This window comes from Acanthaster planci, linkage group LG10, assembly GCF_054643075.1.
Source record: "Acanthaster planci isolate LZ-2023a linkage group LG10, COTS_SCS, whole genome shotgun sequence".
NCBI lineage: Eukaryota > Metazoa > Echinodermata > Asteroidea > Valvatida > Acanthasteridae > Acanthaster > Acanthaster planci.
Genome location: NC_141786.1, coordinates 5,465,149 through 5,480,924, shown reverse-complemented (window position 1 = coordinate 5,480,924; position 15,776 = coordinate 5,465,149). Strand labels below are relative to the sequence as shown.

General features: G+C 42.1%; 1 protein-coding gene across 5 annotated transcripts in view; it reads right to left on the bottom strand.

Annotated features, from left to right (window-relative positions):
* Nucleotides 1-6,186: 6,186 nt before the first annotated feature.
* The window catches only part of LOC110980579 (transcriptional regulator Erg-like), a 91,859-nt gene continuing 82,269 nt past the window's right edge, over nucleotides 6,187-15,776 (bottom strand). For 4 of the 5 annotated variants that reach the window (XM_022237408.2, XM_022237409.2, XM_087142314.1 and 1 more), the window contains exons 10-11: nucleotides 12,098-12,136; nucleotides 6,187-11,039 (exon numbers count right to left, since the gene is read on the bottom strand). In XM_022237408.2, coding sequence (XP_022093100.2) covers nucleotides 10,516-11,039; nucleotides 12,098-12,136 — 563 coding nt within the window. In that variant the 3' untranslated portion in view covers nucleotides 6,187-10,515. The remainder of the gene's footprint in view (nucleotides 11,040-12,097; nucleotides 12,137-15,776) is intronic. The other variant, XM_087142313.1, reaches the window with a different exon arrangement.

Here is a 15,776-nt window from a genome sequence, read left to right as displayed (position 1 = left end):
TGCCACTGCTGAAGCGACTCTTGTAGAAATCGATTTTAGAGAAATAAAACTTCACATCAAGTGTTTCATATGAAATCACACATTGGTATGGGTCACCCGATTGTGTATCCCCGAATTTCAAAAGAATTTCCTAGGAACGAGCTTACCAATAATTATAAGCGAGGTGCACTCCGAATCTCTTCGCCGAGCATACATCATGAGCGATCTCCGTTAAAACGTAATGTTTCTTTAAAAAGTAAAAATAACTCCGGTCACTTTTTAAAACTGTGCCGATATATGTTTCACTGATAATGACCACAAATAATGAATGATGTACAGGGGTTTACAGTTGTGTGGAAGGCGGAACCATGGGTGTGAAGTCCTAGTTTAAAACTGCTTTAGTTGGACATGTCTTATCGACACTGAAAGAGGGTTGGAGTTAATCCTCAGGCGGGTGGATTAGATCGATTTCCAATTAATCGCCTAGAACTTACCTTTGCCAGCTATCTTGTCGTGCTAGCGGAGGGATTACCCCAAGAAATTGCTTCTTGCTGTTGTCCGGATTATCACTGCGCAAGCTATGACGTAACCAGTCTGCCCGCGCAGTTGAATGGTGGGAACTTACATGGCAGGAAGAGCAGTGGATGTATCTCTCAAACCTCGGATTCGTTTCATTTGGGAAGCTGAAACAGACAGTAGACTTGGATTATAAAGCAAGACAGACAAGAGCCCAAGATCTGGCCTTGTGTCTTACGATTCCTTGCTCCTCTGACCGTGAACGTTTTTCCGAGAGGGGGTGCGGGGCAGAGCTCCAACGGTTGTAGGGGTCAATTCCAAGTCATTTCTGAGCCATTTGACGAGTTGCTTCCCCCCCCCTCAGTTCTATGTTTCTTTCGCCTTTGTCTTTTTATATACATATAAGCAAGGCCGAACAGACGCTTAGATGCGGGCCTACATGTGGACACTGAAGACAGATGGAAACAGCACTCGTATTTATGCCAAGAAATCAATTAGACGATCTCTAAACCGTAATGGACAAAACTGTACAAATGCAGCATGCACTAAAAATATCACCCATTTTGTCTGGAGAAGTCCATTTAACCACACAAAGCTTAATGTAGATAGGGGTTCAGAATGGTTTGTTCTTTAAATTGCCCCCCAAGAAAAAAAGGCCATAATTTTAGGCCTAGCCTTCAATTGTACACTGTGTTCTGGAAAAAGAGATGGGCATGTGAAGGGATTTGGTGAGCGAAAGAATATTGAAAAAGTCATGCTGCATTTTTCCCACATGTGAATAAAGTTTATTGTATCAGAGCCTGTAGGCTTTTGTGCCATTATCACAGATGTCCATTATTGTCTGATTTTGTTCGATTTTGTTCGATTTAAGGCTACCCCAGCCCAATCCTGAGTCACATTTGAAGAGTTCTAGTTCTACTTTACACTAGTTCTCAATTATGCGTCCATTCAGAAATGTAACTATAAGGTATCAGCGAAAAGCAAGCCATGCACTCAGTTCATAATGCGGATATCAAGTTTTTATTGGTAAGATTACAGTTTAGCATATTAACCATTAGATTAAGATTAATATTGAGATTGTTTTTTTCCTTGAAACACCTTATCTTATATAAGGCCAAATACATAGGCCTAAGCGTAACAAAGGTAAGCTTTTCCTTTTTTCCCCTGAAACTTACAGTTTAGCAACGAACCCTACGGTATAGTAATTCAGTGTCTTCAACTGTTCAAACCTTGTCTTTTCTTGGCTTTGCGGGCTTTTTGTGAATTGAATTGCCCGAATTCTATCTATATTTAATGCTGAACATAAGCTTTCATCTTTGTTTGAAGTTATATTTGAAACTCAGGTTGGCGTATCGAAATACAGGTCAATTTGGCAGGTCCGAGACTGAATTAGATTTCGGTTGAAAGTGATAGAAACTATTTTATTGGATTCTATTGAGACGCATGAATCACTGTTGTATTTGGTATCTCGGCTAAGAGAGGAGATACAAAACCAGCAGGAATGAACAACTGCAGAAAAGAAGCTCGAATTTCAAGCAATTTGGGTGTGCTTTATTGCTTAAGTACACGCACACCCCCTGCATATAGAGATGTATGTATGTATCGCTGGGCCGCAACAAAAAGCGGTGTTATCCATCCCGAGAAGAATCACTCAAAGTTCAATAACGGCCCAACAATAGCGGCATCGAAATCAATTTTGCTGGTCAAGGTCAGGTATCAAATCTGTTTTTGTGTCTCTCTGTTCCCGCTAAATTATCCCCGCGACTTAATTCTTTCTCTCTCTTTTTTTGTACATTTTGATAGATGACCTGAGCAGTTGAGCGTCTTTTTTCTGCTTTTTTTTTTTCCTGTACGAACGCCCCGGGCGGTGCTTGCGCGTGTTGGCCCCCGAATAAGACGCGAGCTGGGAGGTTGGAAGTCGGAACGGAAATTGGTGAAACTTGAGGGAGCTTTTTAAAAACGTAGTCTTCGATCCAGTACTCCGTTAAGTGTGTATACGAGGGAAGACAAGATCATCTATGCCGGAGGGGGAGCAGCAGAGTGACAATGAGACAAGAGTCTACGATGGAAGGACGAAGCACACAAGATTGTGGGTTTGAGGTTTGGGGTCTTATTTCGTCTTTGTTTTTACATTTTCATTAAATTCCAGCAGTTGATTGCATTTTTAGTTTTTAGGATAAATATGCCCACTTACTGCCCTTTTTAGCTATGTGATACGTCAGAAGCTGCAGTGGAAATGGCAGTGACATCTCGCCATCTTTGACGTCTAGAAATCAGAACTTAAAATGGGATTTCGTTCGAGAAAAGAAGTTATGTCAATGATGTTTCTTACGCATGACTCTATCTGGTTTCTCCGGTTTCTTTAAACACAGGATGACGGTATGACAATGTTCTTCTCAAAGATTTTGCCTTGTGCCTGTTTCCATCCATCGGCCTCGTGACTAGTCAACGTTAACCTAGCTAGCCAAGCCGTATCAGTACCTTCCATGTTCAAGTTACAGCTTAGGTTATGTCGCCAATAACGCGATGCACTGACTAGCCGTAGCCGATGATGGAAACAAAACAGTACTATCCAAGAAACTGACTTGCTCGTGTCGGTCTGGGCACAGATTGTCCCGGGCCACAAGGTCAGGCTACACGGACAGAGTTCAACTCTGCTTCGGCCGCGACACGTCAGAGTTACAGGGGTCAGTTTGAAAGGCTGATTGGAATGCCCACAACAAGAAAAATAAACATAAAAATGAAAAAGATATTATGTAACTGCATGGAATCAACCAGCTCTCAGGACAAACTGGCCATTGACTGACCTACGGGGAGGTTATGAGAGCATGTTGGTCGCAGATCTAAAGGTATACAGTTGGTGCCCCGTGCTCATTGCCACGTTAAGGGGTCGACTTCCCTACGTTTAAAAGTTAAAAGACCCCATAAAAAGCATGAACCATTTAAAAGTCTTGTGTTGCATGTTGACAGTTAAGGACAGAACCAAGAGATTAAATGACTTCACCACAGTGACAAGTACATGTAGTAAACCCCTCCCCTTCCCCTTTCCCTGTAAAAAAAATAAAAAATACCCCGGCAAACTATCTTGCATCCTCTCCTGCATGTGAACTATGACTAGAGCTACTTCGGTGGCATGTTTTTTTTCTCCATGGTCTTTGCTTCGATTGCCTTTCTGGGGGTTACTGCATAATACAAAACACTCAAAAATAAGGAGACTCAGTTCGGTGAACACCCAGAATTATTTCGATATCATCATAACCATTTCCATATTTGTCGTCTCCACAAGCAAACATCATAGCGCTGATGTTTTTTTCGTATCGGGTTTAACCTGTCACCATACTTGTGGTTTGAATCCGTGCAAGGAACGGGGGATGGTGGACGACTTACACGAAAAGAAATTGCATGGCCGTGGATATTCACAAGGTGTGTGCGGGGGGGGGGATTGCTGGACACCACATACGCTGGGGGCGCTGTTTACGATACAGCTAATATGGCTTTTCATGTATACTTACATCCATGAACCTTACATCAAAACACCATATTGAAAATTCTTGTACTCTTCGTCCCTTTTTAGCTCTGTTGCATACATTTCAGTTGTTAGGAAGTTCGGAAATGCATATACCTCAAAATCTGCCTTTTTCTCACCACGAACTTGTGCGTCTGGGGGATAGCCAAACAGCTAAGTCCCCGGTCAAAAAGGAAGGGGTGTAGGATTTGGGCATGGATTTACACCCAAGGTGTTACTTTCAGGTTTGGCACTCAAAAGTCACGTAAACCATAACAGTGGTAACTATTCGAGATGGCGACTTGCGTTGGATTTTACAAGGCCTATAGGCAAAGGAATCTCATTCTCTGTTACGTTTCGATCACAACCTCAGACGTTGGAAATATTGTTGAATTCTGTTACATACTGTTAGAGGCCCGCAATATTACTTGCACGTCCTGTTTGTTTTCTTAATCTCATCATAAAAGCAAACACCTGGTGTAAACCCATAAAATGTTCAGCTCAATGAATGACTAACGCCCCAGTCAAAGAAATTAAACTCGGGCAAGAAGCATACCCTCTCTGATGGGTTCTGTAGCTCTTCAAATTTATAACCAGAAAAGAAAAAAAAATCCACAAACCTTCCGCGAGAGAGAGAGAGGGAAGAAATATTGTGTGTCTGTGCACAGGCTGAGCACGAGGTGAAGTCCATAATAGCTGTAGGCCCACTGCCTACAGAGACCAAGAGATATCATGTTATTGCATTTAATATCAGCAATTGAACAAGTGCGTGGACGGTCGTCACCTATCTTGAAGCGGGGGGCCCGTGAGGCTTTGAAAGACAACCCTCCGTGTTCGGTCGGACTCCGGCGGGCTCGCATAATTGAATATCTTAGGTATCCGGATCAGATTGCAATAAAATTAAGGAAAAAAGTCTTGCCCACCGCTTAAAAAAAATGGAAGATGAAGAAGTTGAGGAACAGAAATCCGTGGCAGAAGAGTAAAGACTGAGTGTGTGTGTGAGAGAGAGAGGGGCACAGCAGAGAAATTGCGCCCGGGGCGTGATATGCATCATGATACGAAATGACGGATTGTGTTCGGGCCCAGCACCGGCAGGTAGGCGGTCTACCGCGCGCTCCCGCCAGCGCCGACCGGTTGGACGGGCTATTGTCACCGCGGGGTCGCGCTGCACTCTGCCGCCCATTTTTTTCTTCACTCGTACTGCTTATCGACTGTGTGGCCGTCCTTAATTGAGCGCATTTCGAGGTGATATCCTATTGTGGGCGCTAATGGCCTGCTCCATTCCCCTCCCCTCCGAAAACAGGTGTTTTTGTTGGCAATCAGACACATTTTTGGGCTGTTTGTTGTGGTTACGTTCTCAAAACGGCAAGAGGGATAATTTAATCGATTGTGTTGCAGGCGCCGCTGAAACCGGTGCCATTTACTCCCGGGGAGTTGGCAATTACTCTTGTGTGAATTAAAAAAAAATAATTGAAAATCATTATTCCTCGAATGTGAGAACACAACATGAATGTTTGAACCTTCTATTATAAAGGTTAGTTAATTATTCAACAGTTCTTAGGTCTGTGTTATTATAAAATAGGTAATAAATGCATCTACATCATATGGATTTCACATGAATATGATCAACATGTAAATCTAAAGAAATAGTGAGAAAGTGTTTCGATATTCTAGGGAGAAAAATGTTAGGCATGATGACTGCCTTTAATTTTAAAAATACCCCAAAAAGGTTACCCCAAAAATGTTTTAAAATAAAAGCATCCACTTAATGATGATACCCCCCTTCTGTGGACAACGACGATAACATGTATATTGGATTTGCTGTGATTTTTAAAACAAGATGAATCAACAAAATGCGCTCTTATTTGCCGGATGTAGCTGAGCGACTTTAGGAGTCCCCAATGTGGAACTGGCTTACAAACTAATTTCGATCTGATTGGAAAAACTGTATGTGCAAGACATGAAATCGTTGTAGTTTTAAAGGTGTATGAAACAAAATAGTTGAGAGTCCAAAACGGTGCCAAACAAATTACGGTGGACAAGGATAGCTGACATAATATTGAAAACAAGGCCTTTCAAATTTCCACCCCTGATATGTCTCAGTTTGGAGAAAATTCTAAAAATAACTACAAGCCAAGTGGCTGAGAGACAGTTAAAATAATTTTCACCTTCAACGTCTCGCACAATGAAGCTCCAGAAAATTTCTCTGTATTCGTTTATTTATTTTTGTAATGTCAACCGTCCCTAGCTTTATACAAGCTCAAAGGTGCTCAACCTAAACACACCGATTCATGATAGTTTGGTCCTATAATAAACACAAACATTTACAGCAAAACTCAATTAAGGTAAGATAATAATTCGTAGGAGTGTTTTTTTATACAGTCTGGAATGTAAGAAAAATCAACGTGATCAGAACATAACTATCATTATATTAGTATATATTTATCTTTTCAGCTAAATTCTCTAAACTTTAACAGACACTTGATTTCAGTGAAAATGGAGGTATATGATTCGAAGTGGGTCTTGCCAGCAACGGGGGAGTGGTCAATTTGACTCGTAAGTGGGCTTGATGCCTCACCATGCTTCTCAGGTGCGGCAATAGAGTGACACAAACCACTCATGTTTCATGAGGAATGTTCACGATGACCACGTGATGAAAAAGAGATGCACTCTCAGTAACTATCTAAGGGGTCTGCTATGATGTAAAACTGTGGTGCACTGTTAACGACATATAACCGGGCGGTGTCTTTATTTCATAGACGTTTCCTTGCAACTCATTCCGCTGGCAACTTCGACTCATACCTGATTCACCATAAAACTATACAACAGCAATAAATTATCAAGTGCTATTCTTTTTTTGTTTTCAATTCATTCTAGCGTCTTGAGAAAAAGCCTACGACTGCACGCAAAAGTGAAGTCAGGCCATCTTTTCAAAATACTAGTAAAAAAGGATTTTTCAAACAATATTTACAAAGATACAAAAGTAGACGGCTTTTCACAGAATGCCGCCTCTCGTTATCTCGGTATTGCGGAGTAAAAAGTTTGCTATAGACTAATATATTATTCATTTCAATTGATTCCTTTAAGTATCCAGGCTGACTGACCCCTCATCCAATCAGTCCATTCAATCAATGTACATCAAATGTTAGGCTTCTAATTTCTAAAAAGTTCTACGTTACATTACACAAAGGGTTAATTAAGCTGGAAACGATATTAAAGTCGACGTTTTAGAAAGATTATTCAAATAAAACTATCACGGTGTTTTCCGCTTCGTCACTTCTTCGATGACAGCGCAATGACGTAATGGAATCTTGGAATTAAACATAAAGTGTCCGCCTATGTGTACATTATTGCAATAAAATAAAATTCAGACCAAAGAAAAGGAAAGATTTTCCCCAGATTTCAATACTCATTTCTTTATGTAGGAACGTAACATTTCATAAGTTTGGAATGTAGCACACAATCATGACATCTTTCATTATCTACAATTATACACTTCTTGAAAGAAATTTGACAAAAACTAACTCAACATAGCGTACCAGGTGGCGCTCCAAAATTGCCTGTCTTGTTTAGAAATATACCCGTACTTATTCAAACAAGATTTAATGCTTTTAGCAAAAGTTCGAACAGAAATACAAACCAAAACGTAGCATGGGACAAATCTAACCGAAACAAGTATCACGTGGTCATTCTATACGCGCCACGCAACTGTTGTCACCAGTATGTCTAAAATATCCTCTAGAGAAATGCTTATGAGAGTCCCCCAAAATTGGCACAGCCAACTGCAATACGAAAAATAATCATAACTTAAAAAGTATTCACTCAGTATCTATATTCTATTTAAATAATAAATAGCAAGGGATGTGCTGCACAAAAATAACTTTGTAAGAAGTATTCACGAGCCGTGTGAGCAATAGAACTATAAAATATAGGTTACAGATACACGTTAAAAGAGGTTCTAAAATATCTATTTACAAGATTTTCTGTCGTAATCGGTAACATATGGCATTGCACAATGTTTTAGGCACCGCTTTTTTTCCTGACCTTTTATCCGGCTTTTCTTGAGAAAGAACAATCGTATTTTACACATAGAAAGTAAATAAAACAAAAGCCTGAAAATTAAATGAGGTCTTGCGTGTCCCTGACCTGACAACAAAAATGTACACATTCGCAAAATCAGCAAAAAAGAAGAAGATATAAATCTCAAGCGGGGTCAGGTTGTACGAGGCGAAAACTGGAGAAAAAAACACTGGAGCAGGATTTGTATTTGACTGAAAACGTGGAATGGTTGACTGATGATTATTGTTACAGGCAGTTTGCAATTCCAAAATGATGAGAACAACAGCTATTCCACACAAACAACCTATGGGATAGCCATAGGAGACATCAAAGACGTTCAACCTCGTGCAATGGTTCAAGTTGAATCTTTACTTTTCAATATTCAGTCTTTCGATTTAGAACGCGTCCAAAATGACTTGGCTGCGGCTAGCAAAAATGCCATCCCTGTTGCAGCCGCAAGCTCGTGGCTGCACCCATTTTCCACAGACTCGTGCGTTACGTGTAGCCGCAGCCAGGTGAGTCAGACACGACCGCGATGGTGTCTCCTTTCCCGAGGCAATGGATACCAGTTCCGTGTCGATTGCTTAACTTTACCACTGTGTGGATAAGTCCTCTAATTTGCAAAGTAATACATGCCTTTAAATGGAATGTTAAGAGCTTTTATCTGTCTCTGTCGGTTATTTACACACAAAGCTCCAGTTCACGCGCACTGAATCATGGGACGGCTCCTTAGAAGTATTCGGCTGGTTCCGCATGATACCCGCTTGGTAATGCACGCACGGTACAAGCCACGAAGCTATGTCACCATCTGTGGTGCTCGTTGAAACGTTGAGCAATATCTTGGAATGTACAAAACAAATGGAATCCCTACGGGAAAACGTGGAAAACCTTCTCATCCGATTTATTTCAATATAACGTTAATATTTGACGGTCCTCTAAACCCCTTCACACACATCGAAAATAATGGCCCGATATGACGGTATCGGTATAAGTCGATCTAATACCAAGTGGCATATACGCTTTGCTCATGTTCGACTGAGGGAAAAGTGCTTGTGGATCGTACGTCAGCGACAAAGTCAATTTAAGGGTGTACGAGTGGCCGTGAGAAACGTTATGGTATCTAGTATCGCTTCTGCCAAGCAACCAAGTGTGCATGGCATATGGAGCACTGTTCCAGTTGAGTTACGTTTACAGGTGATTTCAGGATACGAAACTCACTCAACTGTGACGTATCTTTGCTGATCGATTTGGAGTTCCTTTTTCTTCTACCCAACTGGTTTACAACGCCAACAGATATTTCTGCCGAAGTGAAATGCGACACATAATCGTTTAACCTTTACCAAGTAGCAACATGTTGCTCCATGTTGTACCATTCCGACCTGCGCCTGCGTAACAGCTTTTAAATGCGCACAGCTGCCGACATAAGTTCCAACAACATTTCACTTAAAAAAAAATCTCCACCAAGACGAAGACATTTCTATTCTCAACAGACCTGACGTGGCTTCGAGCGGCAGAAAACGGGGAAATCATTCTGAAATTAAAATAAATGACCTCAAAACTGAATAGAATAATACAGATAAATCTGTAAAAAGCTTTCTTCTCTTTTATTCTTCTGTAGTTGGAGGAACGTACTAGTTGCGCGGGGATTCCGGCGTCCAACGGTTCGTCTCTCTGGCGCCAGACTGATTAAGGTTCGTCTGGGTCGGTATCGCCGGTCGCATTTTGCCTCGGCCGGTTAGCGACGATCTTAATGAGTCAACCGATCCATCCCGGGAAGCAAAGAAAGACGGCTGATGCGCAAGGCACACCTTACTAGCAAAATGACAAGTAGATTACATCGATAGATGTTGAAGAAAAGGAAACCAAACAAAAAGTAAGTAGAGATGCCGAGAGATACTATGTTGGCCAATTTTCATCGATCGCTTTTTTCGTCAGGATGGTAAATTCCACTGGTTTTGTTTTTAACACGAAGCGCCGTTTCAGGAAGCCATTATGGAAATTTACATTGATTTGCGATCTGGAACTACCGATAAATAAATTATACTTCGTTGCCTTTAAAACCCGAGTCTCATGATTTTTTTCAAAGAAAGTAAAACCCCAGCATGCATATTAAGACCTGTTTTTAGGCCTCTAGAAAATGACATCTGTATACTGTTGTGATTTTCAGTGAAATACACTCCATTATGAATTTACAAAACTAGCGATTTTCTCAATGGTTTAGATCAATGTTGCTCGATGAATATTATGCCAAGTAACTTTGTCGACCTGGTAATATCTTGCATCAGTTTTGTTAACCCTTGACCGCAACTTCAGCGGCTACCAATAATCCTCGGAAGAAGACACCCTCTAAATCAAACAGATTGGAGTAAGTTGTTACATTTGTATCATCGATGTTCGACATTTTACAACCATGGCACTTTTCAAATGTGTCAGTCAGAACAGAACTCCGCCATCATCTACCCGTAATAGGTCCCTATGTGCGGTGACACGTGACTGTGCGGATGTGCCACGTGACTGCTCGGGTAGATATTGGCGGCGCTGGGCGATGACCAATAGGAGCCATGGGAGCTGAAGAGACCTGCATTGGTCGAAGGGATGGGTGTGCCCACAAAGTTGATCTTGCTGGGATGATGGTAGCCTTGGGCCAGGTAGCTCAAGTCCGACTGGTAGCGGTAGACGCTCGGATCAGCCTGTACCGGCTGCATGGCCTGGGCCAGGCCGGCGAAATCGAACTTGTAGGCGTAGCGCTTGCCATGGACCTTGGTCATAATGTTCTTGTCGTAGTAGTAGCGGAGGGCGCGGCTCAGCTTGTCGTAGTTCATGTTGGGCTTGCTCTTTCGCTCGCCCCAGCGGCGGGCCACCTCGTCTGGGTCCGTCATCTTGAACTCGCCGTTGGTGCCCTCCCACGTGATGCAGTTGGCGTTGGAGCTGTCGGACAAGAGTTCCAACAGAAACTGCCACAGTTGGATCTGCCCACTCCCTGCACATGTATTAAAGAAAGCACACAGGAATAACGTTACTGCTCGGGCAAGGAGGAGGCATAGTCTGCCAACTACAATGTAAAAACACAGAGAACTAGGTGAATGAAAAAAAATGTGCAAACAAGACTTTCTACAGTCGGTGAGTAAAAATGAGAAACATTTGCTCATTGTATCAGGAGAAAAATCATCAAGGTCGGGTAAACTGTGCCAAACAGTTCACCGATTTACCTGTGTAGGAAACAAAAATGAGCAGCGTTTTCACTAAGTATAGACCATAATCAGACTAAGCAGTCGATATACGATCTTAGGCAGGTGTTGCGCACGCATTACGTGCTTCTTAAACCACAAAGGTGTCCTGATTTGCCAAAGAGCGGGCGCCCCAAACTTGAGAACGCGCGCGTGAATGCGGTGCCGCCGCGGTAACAGTGTCTCCACGGACTACTCTCTCAAATAACTGGCGCTTAAGATGTTGCCTTGTCCGTCGCCAGGGCCATGCGTTGGCCATTACCAAGAACCTGTCCCGGTGCAGATCACTTAATAACAGCCCGGACTGGTCTGAAATTGCACGTCTGATTTTATCATGGGTCGTGCTCAGCAAAAACTTTAAGCAATTCATGATTAATGTAGAGTACCGTTCTGGTGCATTCCGAATACATTGAACACTTTTCAACGGAAACAACCGCATTTTATTAATATTGATGTGTTTTGTGGTGCAAGTTTTACAATACTTGGCACAAAAGAATGAAAATAAATGCACCTCTAATAGTAAGAACTCTTGAAACAAACCGTGCCGACATTTGAGGCACTGGATGGAAAGAATACAAGCCATGTATTACCAGAGGATATCGTGCTTTCTGGGTTTCACAAACTGTTCACACAAATTTACATCATCTACACGTTTTCTTGCACTATAGGCACAGACATTCACCTGGGTTATTAACCGTCTTTATTTCTCGGCAATATATTATGGGAAATATCCGTAGATTCGGGGCAGGGCTTGGCTCCAACTTTTAAAAAAGAATTAATGATAATGACAAGAATTTGGAAAAATGCTTACGGTTCCAGACATGTCCTCCTAAGCTGCTTGCTGGGTTTTCTGCATGAGGCGAAAAAATACCGAATTTTCTCTTCAATAATTGGTCGCAAATTCAAAAGTCATTCCAAAATTATTCAAAAATTAATCAGTGTGGTTTGGCATTTCTTCTTTTTTGGGAAGAATCAAGGATCGTTATGCATGACTTTCTAACCAAAAGAATGTGTTAGTGGTTTTTTCAACTGACTCGTTGACATTAGATGGATGGGTATATGTTTATTAGTACTGGGTAGGATTAGTCATCGTGTTGATTTCAAGACAATGGACTGATATTTCCCATAATTCATTGCGTCAAATGACGTCATTGCCAGGGCACAAGAATGGAGGACAAACAACACTGAATGGAAAGAAATGAATGACATGAAGTGGAATGAACTGCATGCACAGAAAAGGCAAGGACAACCGTTAGCACACGCAGACACCTATCCCTTCAGAAACTGACAGGCCTATCACTCGACGGTTGGCAGCAAGTTCGACTTGAAATACAAGTTCGAAGTTACAGCGAGAGGGGAAAAGTTGGCGGATAAAACAGGATGGACAAGATATTCCGTCTGTCAAGCTTGAGTCTGATTGATTCTCGCCGCCTTAGCGGCCGGTAACATTAGAATTACGGCCGCTTGTACGGAATCGATCGAGCGCGGGGAAAAGAGGAAAAAAAAGTCAAACGTAAGGAGTCACGTTTGGAAAGGGGAAAAAAAGTGGGGGGGGATTACGGTAATAGATTAAACAAAAAAACTAGAGGTGCTCTGTAACCTGGAAGAATGGATCTAAACCTGACTGCCAAACCAAACCGGGTAATTGAAAAACGAAAGGTGGGAGATGATATTACAGACATGTTGAGATCTCCTCAAGTTTACAGTCCGTGATGTGCACGTTGCCTGTATTCCCCTGCCTTTGCATTGCATTGCACCCCGTGTGTCGTTTGTCATTTCTGTCTTGTACGCGCATGGGTGTTAAGTTTCATTCGATGGTTTGATTTTCTTGTCGCTACAAGGAGAGAGTGAGTGCACGTTCGGAACAACGAGTCTTGTAAACTCTTTTCAACTTCGTAAACCGATTTTCCAGAGGATTTGCAAGTGCACCAGCGACCAGAAGAAGTCAAAAACAAATCTTAAAAACACACACACACTCATTGGTAATTCTGGCGAAAGAAAATAACTTATTCTCGCTATTTAGACGGCATCATATGAAAGCGAGATGAATCACGCACTGCTGAATACGTGGGGTCACAAGTTTCAAAAGCCGTTCATCCCAATGCAAGTTCGTCAAATCAGCAAAGGATTTGGCTTGATAAAAATGTCCATAAACTGTTGAATACAAATTGAAGACTTCTGAAAGAATACCAGGAACTGTGCCAACTTTGCATTACGACAAACCAAAGAAATTTCACCGTTGTACTGATTTTGTTTTTCAGTCTCACCAAAAGAGCCCATTAATTGATCACCAAAGAATGGAAGACATTATGAGACGCTGGGTGGCGGCAAACATTTCTAATGACACCTCGAAGTGGAGCGGTAACATGAAACCGATACGTTTGTCCCCACCAAGAGTCTCATCTTCAAACTCTCCCACTGACTGGTTAATTTTCCAGCCCATATTACAGTGTGGAAAGCGTTAACGTGTTTATGAAAAAGCTTTATTGAAGAATGTAATAAAATCTGATGTGAACAACATCACATAACATTTCCTACGATTCTATCCAAGAGAATTGCACTGTAAAGCAGAAACAAAAAAGTATCAAATAAGTGCAACTTGATATCTTCATTAAAAAGAGTCGCTCGGTACACGCGCAGCGCTATGTTGATCATAGAAATGAATTTAACATTTCAGTCGGGGATCTTTTATCGGTCGTCATGTATCCCGGCTTCACAGAGTCAACAGCAGGACAATAATGGAGAAAGCCGTTCACGACAACCGATAATTACATTCCCCGAAAAAAACCTATAACCGTGCGTCCACAAAATGACGCAGTCATGTGTAATGTATGCACAACACACGCGCGCACGCAAATTGGCTGATGTTATGTTTTCCTACCCGCGCCGGCCGTGGCTCGTTGATATTGACTCTTAGCATTTAAAAAAAAAATCTTCTCTGCTCTTTCTTTCCCCGAGATAGAGAGACAGAGAGAGTGGTGTTCGGGACTTGGAGACTGGAACCAGAGTTAATTAAGGAGGCCTCAGTCTGATCGTGATTATTGGAGTCACGTATTCCCAAGTCATCCATCACAGCGATGCTGGGGTATCAGGCCAAGGTAAAAGCAGAAATGGGACGATAACGTTGATCAAAGACTCAGACATCAAGTACGAGACGGCCAAAGAGAGGCGCGGAACGCATTTTACAAGGCAGCGTGGGTTTTCTTTAGCCGCTTTTTCGCTCAGTGTAGACAGACGGGTACTTTTCATTTTCAAATCCACAGGAGCTTGACTCAAGCACTTTTTGCCATCGAAACACGGACACTCAAATTTAAATGAGAGAAAACGAAGCCGGGAAGAAAACGGCCTTCAAACCAGGATAGATGCAAGGGTTTGGGTGAATGAGAAGATTAGAATTGCAACCTACTAGCAACATGTTATCACCATCCTGCTGTAAGCCAGTCAGAAGTCATCCGACTTACCGACCCTAAACATAAAGAACTAACAAACAAACACATAAGGAACGCAGACCCTCAAAATTATAACATATGCAATAAAGCACTACAGCGCCAAAGCTGAAATCGAAGCTGACTGATTATACGGGGTGTACCATGCTCAAATATAAGAGATTTGAAGCAAACACATCAGCCATTTTCGCTTGCTCATATACCCAGCTATATATTATATTGAATTCGCCACCTCTTTCTTGTGCAGAGAGACGTGAAACAACATCTATAATCCCCCACAGCGCCTACACAGATAAAATCCATTAAAGCTTCTTTTATTTTTACACGGTTTTTTTCTTAACTCCCGCCGCACTCCGCCGATGTATTTCTTTTTTTTTTTTTTGGCGCCCACTGATTGCTGGAACTGCCCGGCTCTCTCCAGCTCAATCGCGCGCGCCACTGAACATGCGCGTGGTCGGCGGGTTGTACACGTTCGGCCCTCCAGGTAACTGGGCCCCGAAATCAAAATCGCATTATCTGGAGTCACGCACACACCGTATAGGATTCGGGTCCATTAACGACGTCGGGGCTAAGGTTGCCTTTTAAGATGGCGATTAAGTGGGGGAAGATTTTTTTTTCCCCTCTCCTAACCGAATAAAATAAAACCAAGAAATGAAGCTTGGAATCGCCTACCGCACGTTGGCGTCCCATCCCCGTGTCATTTTTAGACGTCTAATCTTCTCTTTTCTGTCCCTTCAGTTAGTGGCAAAGTCCTCAAACAGGCAACTGTTTTTAAAACGAGCTCCTTTTAGGCCTACATGTAGACTAAACTGTTCGTCCACCCTTTTTTCTTTAAAAACAAACACACACCAGGAAAGACGACCCCTAGATAAAACCGACAATGTACAACAACATCATCAAGTCACTTTGCCAGTGTTGCAGAAACATCTTTTTGAAAATCAGACACGAGCCATTTCAATCACAAAACAATTCCTGTTGCTCTTCGCCGAGATACGATATACGTTCTACGCACAGTCTGACTTATGGTATGAAGGACAACGGCTA